At 33.4% G+C, this 21,675-nt stretch overlaps 1 protein-coding gene across 2 annotated transcripts in view; it reads left to right on the forward strand.

Annotated features, from left to right (window-relative positions):
* The window catches only part of LOC105343730 (collagen alpha-3(VI) chain), a 49,421-nt gene that overhangs the window by 19,858 nt on the left and 7,888 nt on the right, over positions 1 to 21,675 (forward strand). For both annotated transcript variants that reach the window (XM_066074690.1, XM_066074691.1), the window contains exons 12-34: positions 43 to 462; positions 640 to 822; positions 1,134 to 1,205; positions 1,464 to 1,628; positions 1,722 to 1,794; positions 4,012 to 4,181; positions 5,735 to 5,983; positions 6,331 to 6,480; positions 7,236 to 7,679; positions 7,807 to 7,980; positions 8,112 to 8,540; positions 8,964 to 9,128; positions 9,459 to 9,860; positions 9,959 to 10,120; positions 13,746 to 14,183; positions 15,320 to 15,487; positions 15,589 to 16,008; positions 16,104 to 16,286; positions 16,606 to 16,677; positions 16,793 to 16,957; positions 17,052 to 17,124; positions 17,219 to 17,388; positions 18,555 to 18,740. In XM_066074690.1, coding sequence (XP_065930762.1) covers positions 43 to 462; positions 640 to 822; positions 1,134 to 1,205; positions 1,464 to 1,628; positions 1,722 to 1,794; positions 4,012 to 4,181; positions 5,735 to 5,983; positions 6,331 to 6,480; positions 7,236 to 7,679; positions 7,807 to 7,980; positions 8,112 to 8,540; positions 8,964 to 9,128; positions 9,459 to 9,860; positions 9,959 to 10,120; positions 13,746 to 14,183; positions 15,320 to 15,487; positions 15,589 to 16,008; positions 16,104 to 16,286; positions 16,606 to 16,677; positions 16,793 to 16,957; positions 17,052 to 17,124; positions 17,219 to 17,388; positions 18,555 to 18,740 — 5,133 coding nt within the window. The remainder of the gene's footprint in view (positions 1 to 42; positions 463 to 639; positions 823 to 1,133; positions 1,206 to 1,463; positions 1,629 to 1,721; positions 1,795 to 4,011; positions 4,182 to 5,734; positions 5,984 to 6,330; positions 6,481 to 7,235; positions 7,680 to 7,806; positions 7,981 to 8,111; positions 8,541 to 8,963; positions 9,129 to 9,458; positions 9,861 to 9,958; positions 10,121 to 13,745; positions 14,184 to 15,319; positions 15,488 to 15,588; positions 16,009 to 16,103; positions 16,287 to 16,605; positions 16,678 to 16,792; positions 16,958 to 17,051; positions 17,125 to 17,218; positions 17,389 to 18,554; positions 18,741 to 21,675) is intronic.

Raw genomic sequence — 21,675 nt, forward strand, 5'->3', positions numbered from 1 at the left:
CATACTTTATTGAACATTATGACTTCTCGGTTGTTTTTGTAGGCTGCCAGCTAGATATTGTTTTTATCATGGAAAGAACAGAATCTTCTTCTCACGAAAACTATGTTTTCCTGAAAAGTTTCTTCGCCAATATTGCACAACAGTTGCATGTATCTACGAGTACTATACGGATTGGTGTGGTTACGTACAACACACATGCAAACACAACAATCGCCCTTAACGCGTACATGACGCCTACAGATATCAGCTACCAGATTCTGAAGTTATCGGAGGACACCGACCAGAGATATCTGATAGACAACGCGTTGGTTCACACCAAGAACAACTTCTTCACATCGGCCAATGGAGACCGCCCGAGCGCTGCTAATTATTACGTGTTCGTCATAGACGGAGTAAGAAGTGGCGCCTCTATTCAGGGACAACACATCGCCGACTCATGGCCAAACACAGTTTTCGCCATTGGTAAATTATGTTTGTGTCAATTGACGTCCATATTAAATTACTTTCTACAAAAACAAGTAAAACACAATATGCAATAGCAAATCTATTTTGGCGAACCTGTTTGACAATAAATTTACTGTAGTATGTTAATAAATAAATCATGCATTTTTCTCTATGTATACAAATGATGATTTATAGATATTAACAGTGGTTACGAGAATGAATATAGAAGCACAGCCGGAGATAATAGTCGTTATTTTTATGCATCGTCTTATGCAAATTTGTTCACCATTGAGTCTGACGTCATAACAGCCATCACGCGATGTCCTGTTTCACAACCAGTGATTACAACTGATAGCTCCACCACGAATGTTAATGCTTGTAAGTACTATTGACGTAACTATTTAATTATTTCAAAGTTAAATATTGCCCAATCTTATTACTCAAATAAGAAGAAATTCTTGAAATATCTATACTTCATACTTAATCGAAAAGGACTCCACCAGAATTCAGTTTCATTATGCTAGTAGTAGTTTTATACAGTTCAGTATACTATGTTTTTTCCAAGAGGAAAACACAAAAACCGTAAACAATTGTAAATATGTAAATATTTTACAAATAAAAACATGATTAGACAGATTATACGTTTCATCTAAACATAACCTGCACTGATCCGTATTTTCATTGTTTAGCTGCCCCTTGCTTGAACAGTCTGATCTATCTTTATCCAGAGGACCTAACAGAAGGAAACGACGGCGGAAAAGGTACTGTACATAGGGAAATCGCCCCCGTTTTATTTTCGCCCCTTTACCCGCGTTGTCAGTGGTCAAAGTTTGCAAGTAAAGACGGCGAAAATAACACGGAGCGAAAATAATTTTGTCAACAGTATGTAAAACTTTATTGCATCATAATGTAGCAGGAAATATATTGTTTCTAGAAAATATTCCTGTTTAATACTTTCATTTCCAATGTTAGTACAAATTAAATACTGTTCGAAATTAAGTCGTATCATTTACTTTCAGATATGATGTACTTGATGACGGATTATGTCTTTACAATAAAAGGCTGCTCACTCATCACCTCTTGGGAATTTTCCCATTGGAAATCTGGATATATTCATTTCATGGTCTGGAGGCCAAGTGGCAGTAAATATAAACTGTTGGGTTACAACAGTATCTATGTTTCAGGTAGGTTGGTTATTTTGAAACTGTTAACGTTATCTAAAATCAGATACCGAATTTTTATAAATTATATAAAAGTGTTATCAATTATTTAAACAGGTAAAGATACCACAACTTTCAATGTGGATGAAAAGGATAGAATATTTGTTCTTGAAGGTGACCTTATTGGATGGTAAGACGACTTTATTCTAATAATACAAGTAAAATTTGGAAATACAATGTAACATTATATATTGTTATATTCAGTAGTATATTCTCACTATATAACTCTATATAGACGAATAGTCAATAATTGTAATATCAGCTCGTCCGAAAAATATTGACCGGTCAATATTTTTTAGATATTGACCGGCTAGGAATAATATCTAGAGAATATTCCCTCTATTTCAAATATTCGCCTCTGATTTGTTGATTCGTAAACGGTGACGTAAATAATTCTTCGCGACTCCAAAACAAGGTGACGTCATAATAGATAGTCAGTCAAGGCAAGTAAACAACGAACGCGCAATGCGACGGTTTGCTATCATAACGGATATAAGGATTTGCGAATTACTGTGAAGTAAAATCAGGTAGAACACCTGTCTGATAATTCTTACGGTCGGTGGAATATCACAAGTGACCGCTCGATGCTGAGGATATTTTGGAAATGAACTTTGCACAAAATTGAATTCGTGAATTCTTTGTTGAGCTGAGAAAATTACGGCGATCTGTTTTCAATTAATTTCTTAAAGTTTGGTTTGTTTCTTCATATAACAAAACAAATGTTGACTGTGTTTTCGGGCAACATTGATTATATTAGCCCCCTTGTGACGAAAATATTGCCCTCCGCTTCGCGTCGGGCAATATTTCGTCCCTCGGGGGCTAATATAATCAATGTTGCCTTAACCCCAGTCACTATTTGTATACTATTTTTAGCTCACCTGAGATGAAAGCACAAGTGAGCTATTCTAATCACATTTTGTCCGTCTGTCCATCCGTCCGTCTGTCCGTTTGTTTGTGCATGTTTCTTATTTTATTTGTTTACATTTATTTCTATTTACTAACCATATTTGAGTGTTAAGCTTCGAATTATAAGCAGGATACAGAGCTTTGCTCACAATTCTATGTTTGTACACAGATCAGAGGCCATTTTTTGTTTCAATTTAAAATGCTGAATAGGAAATACCAAGTTCAAAATCTTAAGCTGAATGTAATAAACCCATGTGAACAAAATATGATTCAAACTAGCAAAATTGTGAGCTTTGTATCTTGCTTATAATTCTACGATTAGCGCTGAAATTCTGGTTGATTGTTAGAAACGTCTCGCTGAACGTTAAAAACTTGTACAAAAAAATTCAAGGATGATCTGTTGTAACTACTCTCGGGGGCCCCTCTTTATTAAATGAATAATATGAAATATACATGAATTTTGATAGTTTTTCAGACACGAGTTAATAAAAACGACACCGTTAAAACAGTTTCCATAGTTCTGACACATTTCTGTTACGGGGATAAAGGCATTATCGCTATTTCTAAGAAAATATTACAGCGGAAAATTATCCTGATTTGGAGCCATTTGATATTTTTGAATGAAGCTGAAAAAAAATTGGGTGGGCCTTAGTAAAATAGAGTGATATGCATGTGAATACGTTAATTTTTAAAGCTCTTTAACATTTCACGTGACAAAGTTTTTCATTCAAGTGTATTCATCAATCAAGTGTGAGTAAGTGAGCAAGTCGCACGAGTTTACGCCAGGTAAACAAGGTCGTTTAATTATAATGGAGTAGACATTAAATATTTGAGTGTTTTTAATTTGAGCGCATTGGGGTACAATTTTCTTCTTAACATCTATAGGAATTTTTGAAATAAAATAAAATAATTACATGTGTATATATATATAATTATATATATATATATATATATATATATATATATATATATATATATATATATATATATATATATATATATATACATATATATATATATATATATATATATATATATATATATATATATATATATATATATAATGTACCTTTATGCTGTCATATATTTCGATAGCTTTATTAAGTGGGGGGGGGGGGCAAAAAAAATATAGGGAATTAGAATTAAAATTAACAGTGTATCCCTACCAAATGTTTAGTTTCAACTTGCGTAGGATTTTCTTATTCTCGGTAAAACTAGTATTCTATAACAATACAATGTCTAAGATTACGTACGTGTATGCAAAAAAGTATAAAGATACTTTACAATATTTCTTTTTTGTTATTCTACCGCGGTGCCATATGGCACAATGTTTTTTTTAACGCCCATTAAAGTCATTGTTGCTTAGGTATGCGATGTGGCCCCATGGGCCTCTTGTTACTCCTTGTTTTTCAATTTTATACCATGTTTGCTAATTTATTAGGCGGAGTGCGGGAGATAATTTAATCACGAGTGGATCATGTTTAGGACCATGTGCGGAGGGATACAAAGCGTCACCAAACAATGTTCAAATCGAAGAAGAGTTCGATTGGACAAACTCGGGGACTTCAATAGGTAGTACGGCATATGCTATCAAAGCATGCTTAGAGGACGGTGAGTCTATCAACTATTCAAATTAAATATCGCTACTTGTTTGCCCTAATTGCAGTTTATCATTACCCTTAAAAATCTAAATTGACTCGTCTTTACGTTCTTGATTAATTTTGAAAAAATTAAAGAGGTTGGCACCTGAAATAATAGTAATGTAAATCATCCGAAAACCACTTGGATATAAAGATGGGGACCTAAATTTTTATTATTTATTTGTTACCCATGTCACATGCCATTTTTTGGAAATATAGGGCCCCAAACAGAAATGATAAATTTTCTGAAAATGTTGCTAAAATTTGACATGAAAATTGATAATATGAAGAAATCAAACAAATATTTATAGTTTAAACTATAATTTAGGTATGATTTTAATAAAGTATGAAGTTAAACACATCTACTGACAATGATAGTAAAATCTAAATCACAGTTTAAAATGCCTGGCTTTACCGGTGGCTTCAAAGGCCATTACCTAATGAACACAACACCAGATGATACACAATTTTGGAGTAATCAAATTATAAAGCAAATAACAAAAAATAATGGTATTTTCATCTTTCCAAAACTTTGCATACAAATAGACATACATTTAATGTCTCATATAAATGCAAAACAAGTAGGGGGTCACATTTCAAAAATTTGAGATAAAGCATGAAATAAGCTAGTTTTTGGCCAAAATGGAGTTAATTATCTTAACTTCTATGAAATATAAACTAAATATGCCAAAATATATCGATAAATATATCAAAATATTGTTTAGATATGTTTTTTTTAGAACAGCATGATTATATCGTAATACACAAACTTTATAGAAGTTTGGACTGCGCTGAAAAATAGGAAGCTAAAGTAACAGTACTCTAAAACTAGTGAGTTTTGAAAATTGTTCATTTCTTTCTTGGAAACCTTTCGCCACATAATAAAGTCCCTTACATAACTCCGTAAAATTGTAATTTTTTAAAAACAACTTTATTTGATAAAGATTATTTGGCATCTTAGAATATAAATATACAACAGTTACTAGAATTAATATGTGGTGCAGAATTTTCAGACAAGAGGTGACTCAAAATGGCTACCAAAAACCTAAAGAACAAACCTCTTAAAGTGCTGTTGTTTTATCAGAGCATATTTTAATTTGTTTTGCATAAATAGATATTTTTTGTACATGTTATTAATATATATACTTATGTCGATGATTGGTTCAGTACAAATTAAAACAAAAATCAATAAAAAAAGTATGATTTAAACAAATGAGCTGGTCTGAATAACTTTGTAATCACATGACAACATGTCTGTTCCCCACTATTTTGACTTCCGGCTTTTTTTTTATCAATATATTTTCATGATATTGCATGTACTATTGAAGGGACATTTAAGTGCTTTGTAGACTTACCCTTGTTGAAATCTTGACCCGTTAACAAACCAATTGGTATTATAAGAGCCTCAATTTATATATCGTATTAATATGAAAAATTAAACGTTTTCTTAAAAACTGCAATGGTATAGGCTTTGTCAAATAAACAAACCAACATATTTTAAAATTTTGTTTTGTTTTTCCTTAGCCTGTATAAAAATCCCTGTTGGGACAACCCGCAGTAGATCGTGTTCGTTCGAGTACTATCTCGAGGCCATGCATGCGAGATGGTTCTGTAGCTCTTGGACATACTCCAACTCACTGACAGTGACATCTACCGTGAATTCCAAATGTAACTATCAGACTACCTGTAATCTGCAAGCCACAACTAGTTGGCTGGGAGGAGACCCTTGCCCTGGACATACAACATATCTTGAATGGAGGGATACTTGCTACTGTAAATAATTGTTTAAGCTATTGTTTATTGCCTTTTCAAAAGGAATCTTATTTTTTGTTACATCCTTTGTAATGAGTTAGAATTGTGTTTTAATAATGGATCACTAATATTTAAGATAAATATTTCCCTCTACATATGACTTAAAAATTATTCTAGAAATACTGATTAGCATATAGCATTTTTAAATTAAATAATCGAATGTCACAAATAATGCATAATAATCAAATGAAACAGGTATTTAATCAGTGAAACTTTTACTGATGAATTATAGGCAATGAGAAAAAGTATCAGAGTAAATTAAAAGCATATTTTGTTTGTAAACTGTAAATACATGTATATCAATCTAGCTTTTTGGGGAGACTGGGAACCATGGTCTCCTTGTCCAGTAGACTGTAGCAATCAAATTCTTGTCCGGTACAGAGCTTGTGTGAAGCCCAGTGGGTCGTGCGGGACACCCCCAGCGGAGAATATTTCTTGTAAAAGACTCGGTTGTTACTGTAAGTATTCTTTTACACTCATTATCGATAAAAACTCTCCTTGAATTCATGCGAATGAATAATCCAACAAAATAAAAACATTTTCTTTGGGAATGAATAATCCAACAAAATAAAAACATTTTGTTTGGCAAAAACGTCTATAGTCTGTCCTGAGATATTTTGCTGCATATTTTCTTACATTATTTGATATTTATAAATACCTTTTGCTTCCGACGATGCCAAAATTCCCAAGATTTCCCCCTTGAAACACCCCCTCTAGCTTGTCGGGTATCAATACAAGGCTAAAAATAAAAAGTATACGGGGTTTTTCCATTGCCAAGGAGATGAAGAAGCCCGAATGATAACGTTGAAAAATTGCGCAAGGTGTCACAAGTACTTCCGAATGGAGGAAAGATGTCAACATTCCCAATTATAAATCTCCATAGGAAATCTGTTTTCGTTCCGGTGAATTTTTACGAGGGAAAAATGATAATATGCTAATAAGGTTATTAATTTCCCTTTCATCGATTTCAATTGCACTTCTTTCACAGGTATGTGTATTTTAATAAAACATCGTCCAAATGTGCAGCATTAATATCTTGGGACAGACTATAAAATCATTACATATGTTTTACAAGTATTCATCTGATGTCGGGACAATAGCTTTATTCAATGGATAATGTTCAATGAATTATCAACCCCCTATTTATAGCAGTTAAGGTCTTATCGATCTAATTCTAGTTGTATGGTAACAGAACATAAACTGTTGCTTTCAGCATCGTCGGACATCAGCAGAACTACCCCTGACAACCAGGTGTTCTACAGTATGACGACCGACTGTTTCGTTGCCATGGGAAGGGAGTCTGTCGCTTTTAGAGCAAGGGCAAACACTGACATTCATATTGCCTTGGGTAGTGAAGATAGCCCATCGAGCGGTACCCATTACGAAATAATTATAGGTGGCTGGAACAACACGCAGTCTGCAATTAGATATGGTATTGGGGGAACTACCTGTGTTAGTGAATCTGGAACACCCTTGTCCCAGTCTTATTTTGACGAATTTTGGTTTTCTTGGAACGGATCATACGTATATGTGGGCACCGGAAGCTCACCTGGAAATGGAACTTTTATGACCTGCTATCATTTAACACCATACACTATCAACTTTATATGGATAATGACTGGATGGAATTCGTCAGGGGAATGGAGGTTTCCTAATGGTTTGTGGTCACAAAGTCCTATCTTACTTGAAATAATTCAAACTTTAAAGCTTTTTTCGATGATGAATTTCATTAAAACAAATCAGAAGTAATTTATCTTATTTACGATATTTTTTTTCTTTATCAGACGTTGCATGTAGCCACGTAACTAATTCCTATGTGAGCATTACCACTAACAACACTTCCTGCAATGGAACAAGTACCTACGCATGTAACTCTGGATTCAAGCAGGTCGCAGGAAATCTACATCGCACTTGTGGATTTGGAGGAATTCTAACAGGATATCCGCTAGTCTGCTCTGGTTTGATCAACCCCTGTTTTTTTTACTCTAGTTTAATCCATTCTTTCTTTCAATAATTCATAATCAGAACCTTAATACTCCAACAAATGAAAATTACGTAAATGTTTTCTTTTACATTGATCTCATTTTAGTTTCAACATGTAAAATCGACATAGTGTTCATCGTTGAAGCTTCGGCCTACACTTCCTCATTTCATTCAACATTAATGACTGCTATAGGCGATCTCGCGGGAAGTCTGCGACTTTCAACGAGTGATATTTTAGCTGGAGTCATTACATATGACGATATTGTGGACCTAAACATCGACCTCAATGACTACTACTCCGCTTCGACACTGGAAAGCTCTATAACATCAATACCAATATCAAACGCCGCATCTACCGTAAATTTGGCTGAAGCTCTTCGAGTTGGATTTTACGACTTCTTCACATTAGCCAAAGGAAACAGATTCACAGCTTTAAGACATTTTGTTGTGATTGCAAAAACGCATTCTTTACAGACAGGAGCACCAGTGGCAGATCAAATCAGAATAAACCTAAAGAATCAACTTTTTTCTGTTGGTACTGTATCATTTTACAACTGATTTTAGCAATAGCTAAGGAAAATTTTCAAGGATTAATATTGTCTTCAGGTTCTAATGTTTTATTAATTAATAGTGGTTTCGATGGTCGTTAAAGTACTTCAATACAATCAATTTAGTTTAAGATGGCTTTGTCGAAAAAAAAAACCAAACAAACAAAAAACAAAAAAAACCACCCAAAAAGTTGTATGAATATCATCAAGAGAATTATCTATATACTTTACAAATAATTAGAAATTGAAAAAAAAAACCACGTGCGTTTTGTTATATTATTTTTTTAAATTTTCATCATGCTATAAAATTCATTAAACTTTTTTCTAGTGGTTTGAAATAAATATTGTAAACTCAAAAAAGATACATATTTTATATTTAAAAAAGATTTAACCTGGTGATATAATCATAGGTATTTCTCCATCCGCTTCATTAATTACGGACTTGAAAGCGATCGCAGGTGACAACAGCAGCTACCTTGAAGTTAGTTCACCAGACGATTTGTACTCTCAGTTCAACACACTTCTACAGAATATTGCTGTTTGTTCCAATATAACATTTGAACCATCTACGTTTGGTATGTCTTTCAGTAGACTTGTAGCTGTAAAAAGAAAATTTAGATGGACATATTACTACAGAATTAAATATAATGTAATTTAAAATATAATATATATATATAAATATATATATATATATATATATATATATATATATATATATATATATATATATATATATATATATATATATATATATACATAAAATATAATATCCTTCACTGATACCAAAATTATTACTTGGAACTGTACTACTCTATTGTTTCGGTTAGCTTCTCAATTTGGTTTTTTTAAAGTATTGTAAATTATTTTTTTCTCAAAAGTAAGAAATTAAATATCACTTTTTTCAGACTGTGAGCTTGATATAGTGTTCATAGTAGAAAGATACAACTTACGATACACCAAAAGATTTCTGGCGGAGTTAATGGAAAATATAACTGTCTCAAGTACTGGCATCAAAGTCGGTATGGTTTTATTTGATTCTGGGGCGTCAACGGTATTTAGGCTAGACACTCATACTTCCTCTGAATCTGTTCGAGGAGCCATTGAATCAATCGTGGAGACGAATAGCACTGACCATTTGGTAGACAAAGGTTTGATTCATGCCCGGGACAGTGTGTTTACGGCCGCTAGAGGTGATCGTAAGGATGCCAGTAACTACTACGTGATTATTGTTGGACCATTCGAAAGTTATCCGGAAGCTGTAGCAAAAGAGATAAGAAGTAGCGGAAGAAATTACATTTTTTCCGTTCGTAAGTTTTTTGTGATACACTGTTGCTAGATTTCCATTAAATAGAAAGCTTATTATTATTCAAATATTTAATTTAATTGTTTTTTTAATCATTCTCAGATATTGGTAATCAGTACCAGACCGAATACCAGAAGGCCGTTGATACCTGTGGAGACTACACCAAGTATACAAATGTAGATTCTTACGAAAACCTGATAAACATTAAAAATGATGTTCTTCAAAAAATCACATCATGTGAGAGCGTAAACGTCACTACCCAAGGTAAGGTTCACCCTTTTCAATTTTTTTTAAACTTTTAATCTTAATATATTCATTTTTTGGATTACTAGAATGACCTTTTTTAAAAAATGAAACAAAGCACGAAAAGGGTTTACATGCGAGCAGCAAATAACCTGTGGTGAATTGGCGCCTCAACTGTACTACCATTTGGTCCGTAGCAAACCCAAAATGTAACAGCAAACAAGTTTAAAATAAACTTTTATTGAGGATGCAAACACCTTTAAATAAATCTAATAAGGGTTACAAATTATTTAATTATATTTTAATGTTAAGTACTGAAATATGATTGGTTTAGACGCACTTAATTACCCGTTTTGGTACCCTCAGCATTAGCAACACACTTGGCAATGAGTAACACAACGAATTGTTACATGCGCGTGAAATATGCGCGTACGGTTTGGCGTTGAATTCACGTCATTTCTTTATAATTTAATTATGGTTGTAACGCGGCATTTGATTGGATAGAAGAATTTAGTTAAATTTGTATAACCTGGTTTGCACGTCACAAGACACGTCACAATGAACCAACGTACTTATTCACTTGACGTTACGTTTGAATTTTGAACAGATTTATATCATTTTTAAAAGTAAAACGGACCCAATTTGTACAGTAAATTCCAGAAAATTAAATTATAAGGAATGAACTCAATATCTACCCAAGTTATACTCGTATAACCTGGGTTGGAGCAATTTACGATTTTATATAGTCCGCTTCGCGGATTATAAAGCGTAAATTGCCCAAACCCAGGTTATACGAGTATAACTTGGGTAGACATTGAGTTCATTTCTTAAATAAAAGCAGTAAAATTTTCTCCAAAATTAAGACATTTAGTATAATAAAATAGATAGTGCCTGTTTGGGAGGGATAACAGTTTAAATTGACACCATTGCAATTGTCAACCGACGCGAAGCAGAGATTGACAATGGTTTTCTCAGGGTGTCAATTTCAACTGTTACCCTCCCAAACAGACGCTATTTAGATAATGTTATATTTTGTTATACTTTCATGTTAAATACTGAAAACTGATTGGTTAAGACGCAGTTCAAGTGGCAACGCACTTAGCAACGAGTAACATTAAAAATTGTTACATGCGCGAAAATTATGCGCCTTCGGTTCGCTGTAGAATTCACGTTATTCCTATATGAAAGTAGTAAAATTTTCTTAAAAATTCAAACATTCAGTATAACAAAATAAATAGTGCCTGTTTGGGAGGGTAACAGTTGAAATTGACATCCCTCGACAACCATTGTCAACCTCCGCTTCGCGTCGGTTGACAATGTTTTTCTCGGGGTGTCAATTTCAACTGTTACCCTCCCAAACAGGCACTATTTATATTATGTTAATGCCAATATACATTGCTACAATGTTTTTTCAAACAAAGAGAAAATAATTCATGCCATTTTAGGATGGATTTTCCGGTAGATTTCATTGAAAAACTTTCAGATTGTGTAATTTCTGTATTTTACAAAATTTTAATGACCAGTTAGTAGTTCATATGTTTAAGGCATAATGATAATTTTTTTTAACTGGTTTAAGTTACAAATTATACTTTAACTAAAGACTGGCCAGTTTAATTAAGCTAATAGGTCAAATGACAAAAGGGTGCCAAGTATTACAAAGCTATGAACCCCCCCCCCCAACAAAACACTAGTTATGAAGGTGCACTAAATAGATTTAAAAACAAAGAAACATGCTGTGAAAAATCTTCTAGCAATTTGAGATTATTTATTTTAAGGTCAGACGACACGTTTCTCGAGCATCTTTTTTGTATCTCCTTGCAATAAAAAAAAATATCCGGTTTTTCACCGAAATGGGTTTAAAAAATTATATTTGCAAGAAAGGTCATCAAAGTAGAAAAGTAAATTGCTACCGAATTCCTGAAAAAAGGTTATATATAACTAAGGAACGTGTTGTCTGACCTAAAAATATCAACATACACTTATACATGTAAGCGGAGGTAAGTGAACGCGTATATCAAATTAATATTACTGCGAATGATCAACAAGAACTGTAACGTGTCGAGGGGTCCGTTACGTGGTCGTTTCTAGTGTCTGTGGGTTAAATATTGAAATATGAAACAATAATAATTTTCCGCTCCACAATGATTATAGATTACAATTGGCCAACAAATATTTACAAAATGGCCGTCCCTTACTTAGGGTAAAATCACAAAATGAATATGGTCGGCCGGAATTTAAACTTTATTGATACCACAAGGTAAACACTATTATATGCCTTTTTCAGGCGGCGGTGAATACCCGCGGCACGCCTTAGCTATATTACCTACTCAAGAGGTAAACCCTGAGCAGAGGCAGTCACTGTGTTAACTCCTTATGCAGGACGGACAGTGTACAATCTCTAACTAAAGGCGTACCCCTTCTCTTATACTACTAGAGAATCAGCGACGACTAAGCTAGGCTAACCTCCAAGAGGACAGCCTCTATAATAACCAACTAGTGGTCGGCCTCCAAACACGATTGGTCCTATTAATATCAATGTGGTTAACCTCTCTCTCATGGCAACCCAGCTACCAAAACCGTACCTTAGTCTTGCAATTCCTATCTCGGTCTTTCTCTTTGAAGACTGCTAGGGAAAACGAACGCTGCGACTACGACGCGCTGGTTTATATACCCTCTCTGGATCACGTGACAATCTCCGCTGATTGCTTGGCGACAAAACAAAAACAGTCGTCATGTGCCGTACGCATGATTCAACAGTACATAACACAAAATCGTTACACAATAAAAATAAAATCAAAGTCCTAAAAAGGCGTTGTAAAAAACGCTTCAGTAAAAGAGTGTAGAGCTTTCCAGGATTGGGCGAACACGAAAGTTATATTAGGTCAGAAACATTTCTAATATAACGCGCATATCAAATATCTAAAATATGTGCAATAATTTGTGAGTCAGTATAGTTAAGCAAAATGATGCCAGCGTTATTGAAGAGTTCATGTGGTTAAATGTACACAACCTAAAGAAAGGTGCTAGTTGTGGATTGAATAATGAGGTTAGCACAATAGACTCCTTGAACGGTAATTATGACAATCGGTAACCGACAGCATCTAATAACCCTGAGATGGTTTTTATACCAGTTTGAATGACCATTTTTGCCATCGGTGTGTAGGAGACAATCATTTGATTAACAAAATAACTGCGCCTCCAATTCTGCATTGAGTGATATTTAGGAATAAAAATTCTTTGTAAAAAACAATACACATTTCAAATAAGAACAATATCCCTCAGATGTTTCTTTGAAACTTACACCTAACGGATAACGTTTATATATTTTTACACTACAAGAAAAAACATAATAATTTACTGAAGCATGATAGTTCCAAACATCCATAAAAAAATCCAACACAGTGAATGCATGAGTCTGGCAATGTCCTGAAGGTAAGCCTGAAAAAATGCTGGTAATAAAAACTTGTCTTGAAGAATCTGAAAGTTTATCTCGTTCTTTTCCCCGCACATTGGATTTTAGAGCTCGCTTACTCATGTCGGCGTTTTGCACCGGCGAATTTCGCTCTCTATATATTGGTTAATTTTTTGTTTTTCATTTCCATAATATATCGGTTATTCAAAATTGCCTTTGTTTTGTATGTTCCAGACTGTCAATTAGACATCGTTTTTATAATGGAGGATACAGACGAACTAACTGTTAAAGACTTTAACGATATGAAAAGCTTTTTTGTAAGTTTGGTGTCCCGTATGATCATCGGAGACACAGCCATTAAGGTAGGGGTGGTGACTTACGCCGATGGGGCCGCCACTGCTTTCCCGTTGAACCAATACTCTACAGGCAATGGAATCATTACCGGAATCACTAACATTAACCAGGGAAATATTGCATACGACAGGGGCAGCCGTTACATGGATAAAGCCTTGAAGTATACCCAGATGAACTTCTTTACGACAGAAAATGGTGATCGTTCAAACGCTAGCAATTACTACATTCTTCTGACTCGTGGTCCGTCTGCTGGAAACAAAGCTGCTGCATTTGGATCAGCAATCAGATCTATAGACTCCAGTAATCTTTTCATTGTTGGTAAGTCTTTACATTTCTTTGAAAATCATTCTTTAGAGACGTATGACAACGTTAACTCAAGACCAATGTCTAGCTGTAACTTTGTTTTTTGCAATTGCAAAAAGCTCACTCCAACTTAATATATCTAATTCAGATAAACTAAGAGAGAAGACCTTTTTAAAAAAAAAATATAGAAATGACATAGAAAGGTTATCATATTTAGCTTCTTCTTGAACGTAATTGTTTCCATTTAATACAAATGTCTGTTTCAAAAGAGATTACTTAAAACCTAACATTTTAAAAGTTTATTTACATTAGATATATACTTCTAAGGAGGATGGTTTAAAAAAAAAAGCTTGGTAAGTTCCTTTCAACAGGGTTTTCCAAAGGAAAACTCCGGTTATTGAAAATGGCGGGCAGGCAAGCAGCTGTCAAAAGTGTACGCATATTTTACCGATAATTCCGTTTACAGTTAATAAGAGAGGAAGTTGATGTTTTGCAGATTTATTGTACACATATCAAAATATCGTGCAACTTACTTACTTGCATTTTGATGTATGATAATTTCCGGAAAAAAATATTAACCGTTAAACTTAGTTCTTTTTTGGCAAAATATTGCATTTAGAGTACGAGTACCCCATTTATCTTTATAGATTGGGTACCCTCATTGTACGAATAACTTCTCATATTTTCAAGATAGGAAGTTGTTATGTTTCAAATCAATTGCCCATTTTACTGGAGACGGGCATATTATTAGTTTTTTTAAATTTTTGATAATTTACAATTTTACAGTTTTCAAGATAGAATGTTGTTCTTCAAATCAATTGTACATATATTAGAGATTTGTTTATTAATTTACGTACATTTTTTATTTTGATTTTTAAAAATAACTTAAAAACTCATGTTGATAAACATAATTATTTTGGCAAAATACTGCATATAGAGTTCCCCTTTTTTCTTGATAGGTAGTATTTATAAAGTCAGGGTTGACAAATGGATTATTGGTACTGTTCACACAAAAGAAAACCTAGTTTGCTGTCACATTGACAACGTTTCTTTGTTAAATACTTTGTATTATCAATACAATATTGAGCGCTGCCTATCGCAAGATTATGAAATAATCTTAATTCATGTCTCTGAAATCGACTTTGATTAAGGTGTGAACATTTCCTCGAGTGTTGACTCAGAATTTCTTGCTGCCGTGGACGACGCCAAATACCTGAAAGCCGAAAACTTTTCTGTGCTTCAATGTATCAACGATGTGGTCGTTCCCAATATCACTCAGTGTCCAGACAGCATAAATGATACTAGTCTAGTCACTTCAAGTAAGCCATTAAAATAAATTGACTCCTTCTTTTCTATGATACTACAGACAATGCTTATAGGAAATCAATCATCATTTAACCACAATCACTTGTATTTTCAGATTGCCAACTAGATATTGTATTTATAATAGAAAGAACAGAATCGTCTTCGCATGAAAACTACGTGTTCCTGAAAAGTTTCTTCTCCAGAATAGCACAGCAGTTGGACGTATCCTCAAGCACTATACGTATTGGAGTCGTTACGTACGACACAGATGCGTACACAACAATCACCCTGGACGCCTATATGACGCCTTCAGATATCAGCTACCAGATTCTAAAATTACCTGAAGGCACAGGCAAAAGAAACATGCTAGACACCGCTTTGGCTTATACCAAAAACAAATTCTTTTCGGCGGCCAATGGAGACCGTGCGGGCGCTGCTAATTATTACGTGTTAGCCATAGACGGAGTAAGAAGTGGTGCATCTATCCAGGCGGAATATATAATGAAAGCATGGCCAAACACTATATTTGCTATTGGTAATTTAATGTACAGAATGAAATATGTTAACAACTTTTGTATCAATATTTGTTTTTTGATAAATTTTTAATTTTATGCATTAAATGATCTGTAGATATTAACAGTGGTTATGAGAAAGAGTATAGAAGAACAGCGGGAGTCAATAGCCGATATTTCCATGCACCGTCTTATGCAAATTTATCCGCCGTCGAGTCTGACGTCATAGCAGCCATCACGAAATGTCCTGTGCCACAACCAGTGATTACAACTGACGGTTCTCTCATGTTTGCTGATGTCTGTAAGTTTAATTTGCGTAAACGAATACTAATGAGAAGTAAAAAATGTTCCAGTTTTTGTTACAAAAATAGCTATAAAGTGAAATAAAATTTTTAAAATATGTACATTCAAATCTAAGTATATGATGGAAAAGGATATTATAAGATTTCTGTTTCTTCGTATGTTTTAATACACAGAAGTATACTGCATTTGAATTCAACAGGCAAAACGCAAATAGCAATGAAAATTTGTAATTATGAAAATAATTTAACAATGAGAAATGTTTAATATATTTTGAGGGACTATCAATTTCATTTATTACTTTTTTAATGTTTGTAAAGCTGCTCCCTGCCTAAACAGTCTCATCTATCTTTACCCGGAAGACCTAACAGAAGGAAAAGACGGCGGACAAAGTATGGCGAACTATGTAACAACTAACATTTCGTTTTAAGGATACATTAATTTGACGTAAGATACAAAATATGTACCACGAAGTCTAAATGTAAGTCATGTTATTTGATTTCTCAGATACGATGTACTTGATGACTGATTTTGTGTATACCATAACAAGTTGTTCACGCATCACTTCTTGGGAATTCTCCCATTGGAAATCTGGATACATTGACTTCATGGTCTGGAGGCCAAGTGGTAGTAATTATAAACTGGTGGCTTACAACAGCATTTATGTTTCAGGTAAGGTGGTTTTTTATTTTTAAAAACTGTCCACAAGAGTCAAATATTTTTTTCTGATGAATAAGATAAAAAAATTTCATCATTTCTTAAACAGGTAAAAATACCACAACATACACGGTGGTTGAGTACGAGAGGATTGCAGTTCTCGACGGTGATCTCATAGGATGGTAAGACCATATCATAAAGATACAATGGAAATCAGAATCATTTATTATTCGTTTTGTGTCCTTGCTGTCTTTTCTCAAATGTGATTTTTACCAGGCGAAGCAAGGGAGATAACTTAGTTACAAGTGGACCGTGTTTAGGGCCATGTGCAGAGGGATACAAAGCGTCACCAAACAATGTTCAAATTGGAGAGGAGTTCGATTGGACAAACTCGGGCACGTCAATCGATGGAACTGCATATGCTATCAAAGCATGCTTAGAAGACAGTGAGTTTCAATCATTCAGAGATAAAGCTGTTGATCACTACTGCAGCGTATTTCAAATGATATTCAAAATTACAGTCTCTTACCCACATACTAGTATAGCATTGTGTAGACTTTATCTAAGGTATCCATTGACCAGAGTGACAGTCACTACATGACGAGTTTCCAAAGGAAACCCTGTCTACTCTAGATACAGCAAGGCTCCTCAAATCATTGTTTATGAAATCAATCTTGCTTTTAAAAAATATTGTCTGAATTTTTCTCTGTCATCGCACAAATGATTTCTAACTTTGATAATGCGATAAAGATAAACAATTCAAAACTAATTCTAAATGAAATTTTCTTAGTGAAATCAATATTAATCTTAACATAATAAAAAATTGAACAAGTTCAAAGAATTATAATCTGTAATACTGAAATCTGGGCACCTTACTAAGCTATTGTAATGATTTTGCTGAAAAAGATAAAAAGTTCAAAAGTAAATCTATAAAATATAACGTAGAACAGCGTCACATCTCGTCTAATGCAAAAACAATGTGAGCTATTGGAAAGTGTAAATCATGTCCGTTTTTAGCCGAAATCAAGGTGTTACAATTTTTGGCTAAAAAAAACTTTTTAAGTAAATCATAAGATTTTTGTATCGGTTTTCTGATAAACACAAAAATTCCAATTCACGGTACGCTTAACACCACCAATTATACAATCTTTGTTATTTTCTGTCGACAACAATGCGTTTAACAAATCATTTATAGTGATTTTATTAATCGTATGCGTTTTTCCTTCCTATTTAATATAAACCAATAACTCGCCAATCCCTGTATAATAATTACCTGTACCAAGTAGAAAAGTATAATTATGCCATTCCAGCAATCTTCGGTTTTTATATTGCGCCCCTTACCATCATTTAATGGTTATTTTGATCATACATCACTATGCGTCGTTCAATCTCGATTTCGCATTATGACAATAAATCACAACGTCGACGTCAACATAAAAAATCTTGCACTAAATCAAAGAATAGTCAATAAGAGAAAAGTAATTGACATCGGACAATTTATTGATATTATCATTCATTACGTGAAGTTTTAGAATTGTTTCATACCATGAGCGTGTCATTATTACCATTCATGTTTATACCAACATGCAGTAAATTAAGTAATGTTTTGTAGATGAAGCAATAGCATTTCCTACACCGACAATCAGCGCTAAAATACCTGACCACTTAGCTGTCGGATCTTTTGTTACGTTACTGGAGCCAGACGGTGCAGACTACGCAGAGGTCGTTAATTATACCGCCCTGCAACACCCGTCCTATCCAAATTCTCTTGAGTTTTTCACTGTTGGTGAAACATCGGGTATTGGCCTCTGTTTAGTTTTTTTTTTGCAATTGGTTTTTGTCTGTCGTCGTTACATTTTTAGCTTCCTTTAGAAAACTGCATGGCCATTTGTTACCATTTTCAATTTGAAGCATCTCTATTATAAGAAAAATCCAAATTCATGAAATTTATGGCTCTACCACCCTGGGCGCCACAGGCGGGGCATGATATGCAAAATACTTGAAATTTCAAAAATCTTCTTCCCTACCCCCACACGTGATGAAAAACTGAATGCATGGTTAAGATGTCTTTAAAGCTCAATTGTAAAATTCATGGCCCCTGGGACAGAAGTTCAGGCTTTAGGGTTGGGTCAATATGGCCGTATTGTTAAATGTATTAACTCTTAGAAAATCCTCTTCTTTACTCCTATATATATATTTGAATAAAACTGAATGCATGTTTATGATGTCCACGAACTCCTCTATCTAAAATGTGAAGTTCATGGCCCCTGGGGCAGAGGTTCAAGGGGGGAGGCAATATGGCGATATGGTGTTAATGCATATAATTTTAAAAAAATCATCTTCACAACTCTTACACATCTGTTAGAAAAAATGACTTCATATTTATGTTAACCATGAAGTCCTCTACTAAAATTGTAAATTTCATATCCCCTGGAGTATGGGTTTTGACTCTAGAAAACGGTCAAAATGGATGTATATTGGTAATGCATATAATGTTTAAAATTATCTGCTATACTTCGACAGACATCTTAGGAAAACTGAATTTTGTAATCCAGGAAGCCCTTTTCCTAAATTATAAAGTTCATGTCCCCCGACGTAAGAGTTCTGAGCTGTATTTTACAAAAGACATTACGACAAAGTCGTCGTAAATATTTACCGTCTCGTAAATTGATCTTTTAAGATCAAAATTGACATAAAACAATTTGTTTACAAATATTACAATTCCAATAATTATTTTTTCCAGCAATAATAATAAATTATTGTGAGTTGGTGATTAATTAGCATTCATTAATGTGGTCTTAAGGATGACCTTTACTCAGAACGAAAAAAATTCCACTGATGATAATGAAAAACCAACTATTGTGTGTTATAGACCTTTTATTGTGGTGATAATTTTCATTTTCAAAAAAGTAAGTCAATGACCTTCTTTTGAGTCAATGGCCATTGTATATTTTTGGAATATTAAAGGAAAATCCCTTAAAATTTTACACTATGATTGAGATTTTCTTAATTATGAAAATAATACAAATTCTTCAAAACTTTTGAAAATGAATTACAATTTATGAATGGCAATGACATTAAATACATACAAAGCATTAAGTTTTCCTTCACAATTTTTATAAATATTCCAGTTCGAATTTCCTCTATCACTTTTCAAATTCGTACCCATTTTTGATCGAATTTTACAAAAAATTGAATGATGATAATACAAAAACATTTATAGTATTAAACTACTTATATTGATGTTATTCTGTTGGCATATAATTTATATGAGGTCAATGATCAAAATTTTGAAATATGGTGTCTTTTCTCGTGTTTAAGCATATTTCAATATTATTAAATTCGGGCCAAATAAACTAGGTGTTATTACATGCATTCCCAAATCTGGAAAACCTAAACAATTTCTGAAAAATTGGCGTCCCATTACTTTACTAAATGTTATTTACAAGCTAGCTTCAGGAAGCTTAGCTGAACGCATGAAAACTATTCTAGATAAATTGATAAATAATGATCAGACTGGATTTTTGAAGGGAAGATTTATTGGGGAAAATATAAGACTTATATATGACCTTATGTATTATACAGAGCATTACAACATACCCGGCATTTTAATGTTAATTGATTTCGAAAAGGCTTTTGACACAATCTCATGGAGTTTTATCTCAAAAACACTAGACTTTTTTAATTTTGGACCCTCCTTCAAAAATTGGATAAAAACATTCTATAACGGAATTAAGGCATGTGTGATTCAAAATGGTATAATTTCAGAATACTTTTATCCAGAAAGGGGCTGTAGACAAGGTGACCCAATATCTCCATATCTCTTTCTTCTCTGCGCTGAGATTTTAGGAATATTAATAAGAAATGAAAAAGACATCAAAGGTATAATTATTGATGGAGAAGAATACAAAATATCTCAATATGCAGACGACACCTCAATTATAATGGATGGTACACCACAATCATATGATGGCATTCTTAGGGTTTTAGACTTTTTCGCACAAGTATCAGGCTTAAAAATAAATTTTACAAAAACAAAAATGGTTTGGATTGGTAGCAAAAAATTTTCAAAGGATGTATTTCATCATTCACGATGGAAACTTAGTTGGAACAATTTAAATTTTGAGCTTCTAGGTATCAAATTTTCAGTTAAATTAGATGAAATGGAAGAATTAAATTATTTACCAAAATTGTCTGAAATTAGAAGATTGATAAATCAGTGGAAGTTAAGAAAATTAACACCAATTGGTCGAATTACGATAATCAAGACACTAATAATACCAAAGCTAAATCATTTGATACTAGCATTACCCAACCCAAAAACTGAATACCTAAAAACTTTTGAACATGATATTTTTCATTTCCTATGGGGTAAAGTTCATAAAGTAAAGAAAAGTACAATTATACAAGATTATAATCATGGGGGTCTCAAAATGGTTGATTATGGAAATTTTATCACAGCACTCAAAGCTACTTGGATGAGAAGGCTAATTAAAACTGATACAAAATGGGTAAAGCTTTTAGAATCAATTTTGAAAATTAGTATCTCTGAAATATGGAGAAGTGGTCCTAATTATTCGTACCTTCTATGTAAAAAATTAGAAAATTCTTTTTGGAAAGAAGTGCTCCTCAGCTGGTTAAAAATAATTGAACAAACGCCACTTAGTAGACCCCAAATTATAAATGATAATATATGGCACAATCCCAAAATCACCATAGACAATAAATCAATA

The sequence above is a fragment of the Magallana gigas genome, chromosome 2 (genome assembly GCF_963853765.1).
Source record: "Magallana gigas chromosome 2, xbMagGiga1.1, whole genome shotgun sequence".
Taxonomy (NCBI): Eukaryota; Metazoa; Mollusca; class Bivalvia; order Ostreida; family Ostreidae; genus Magallana; species Magallana gigas.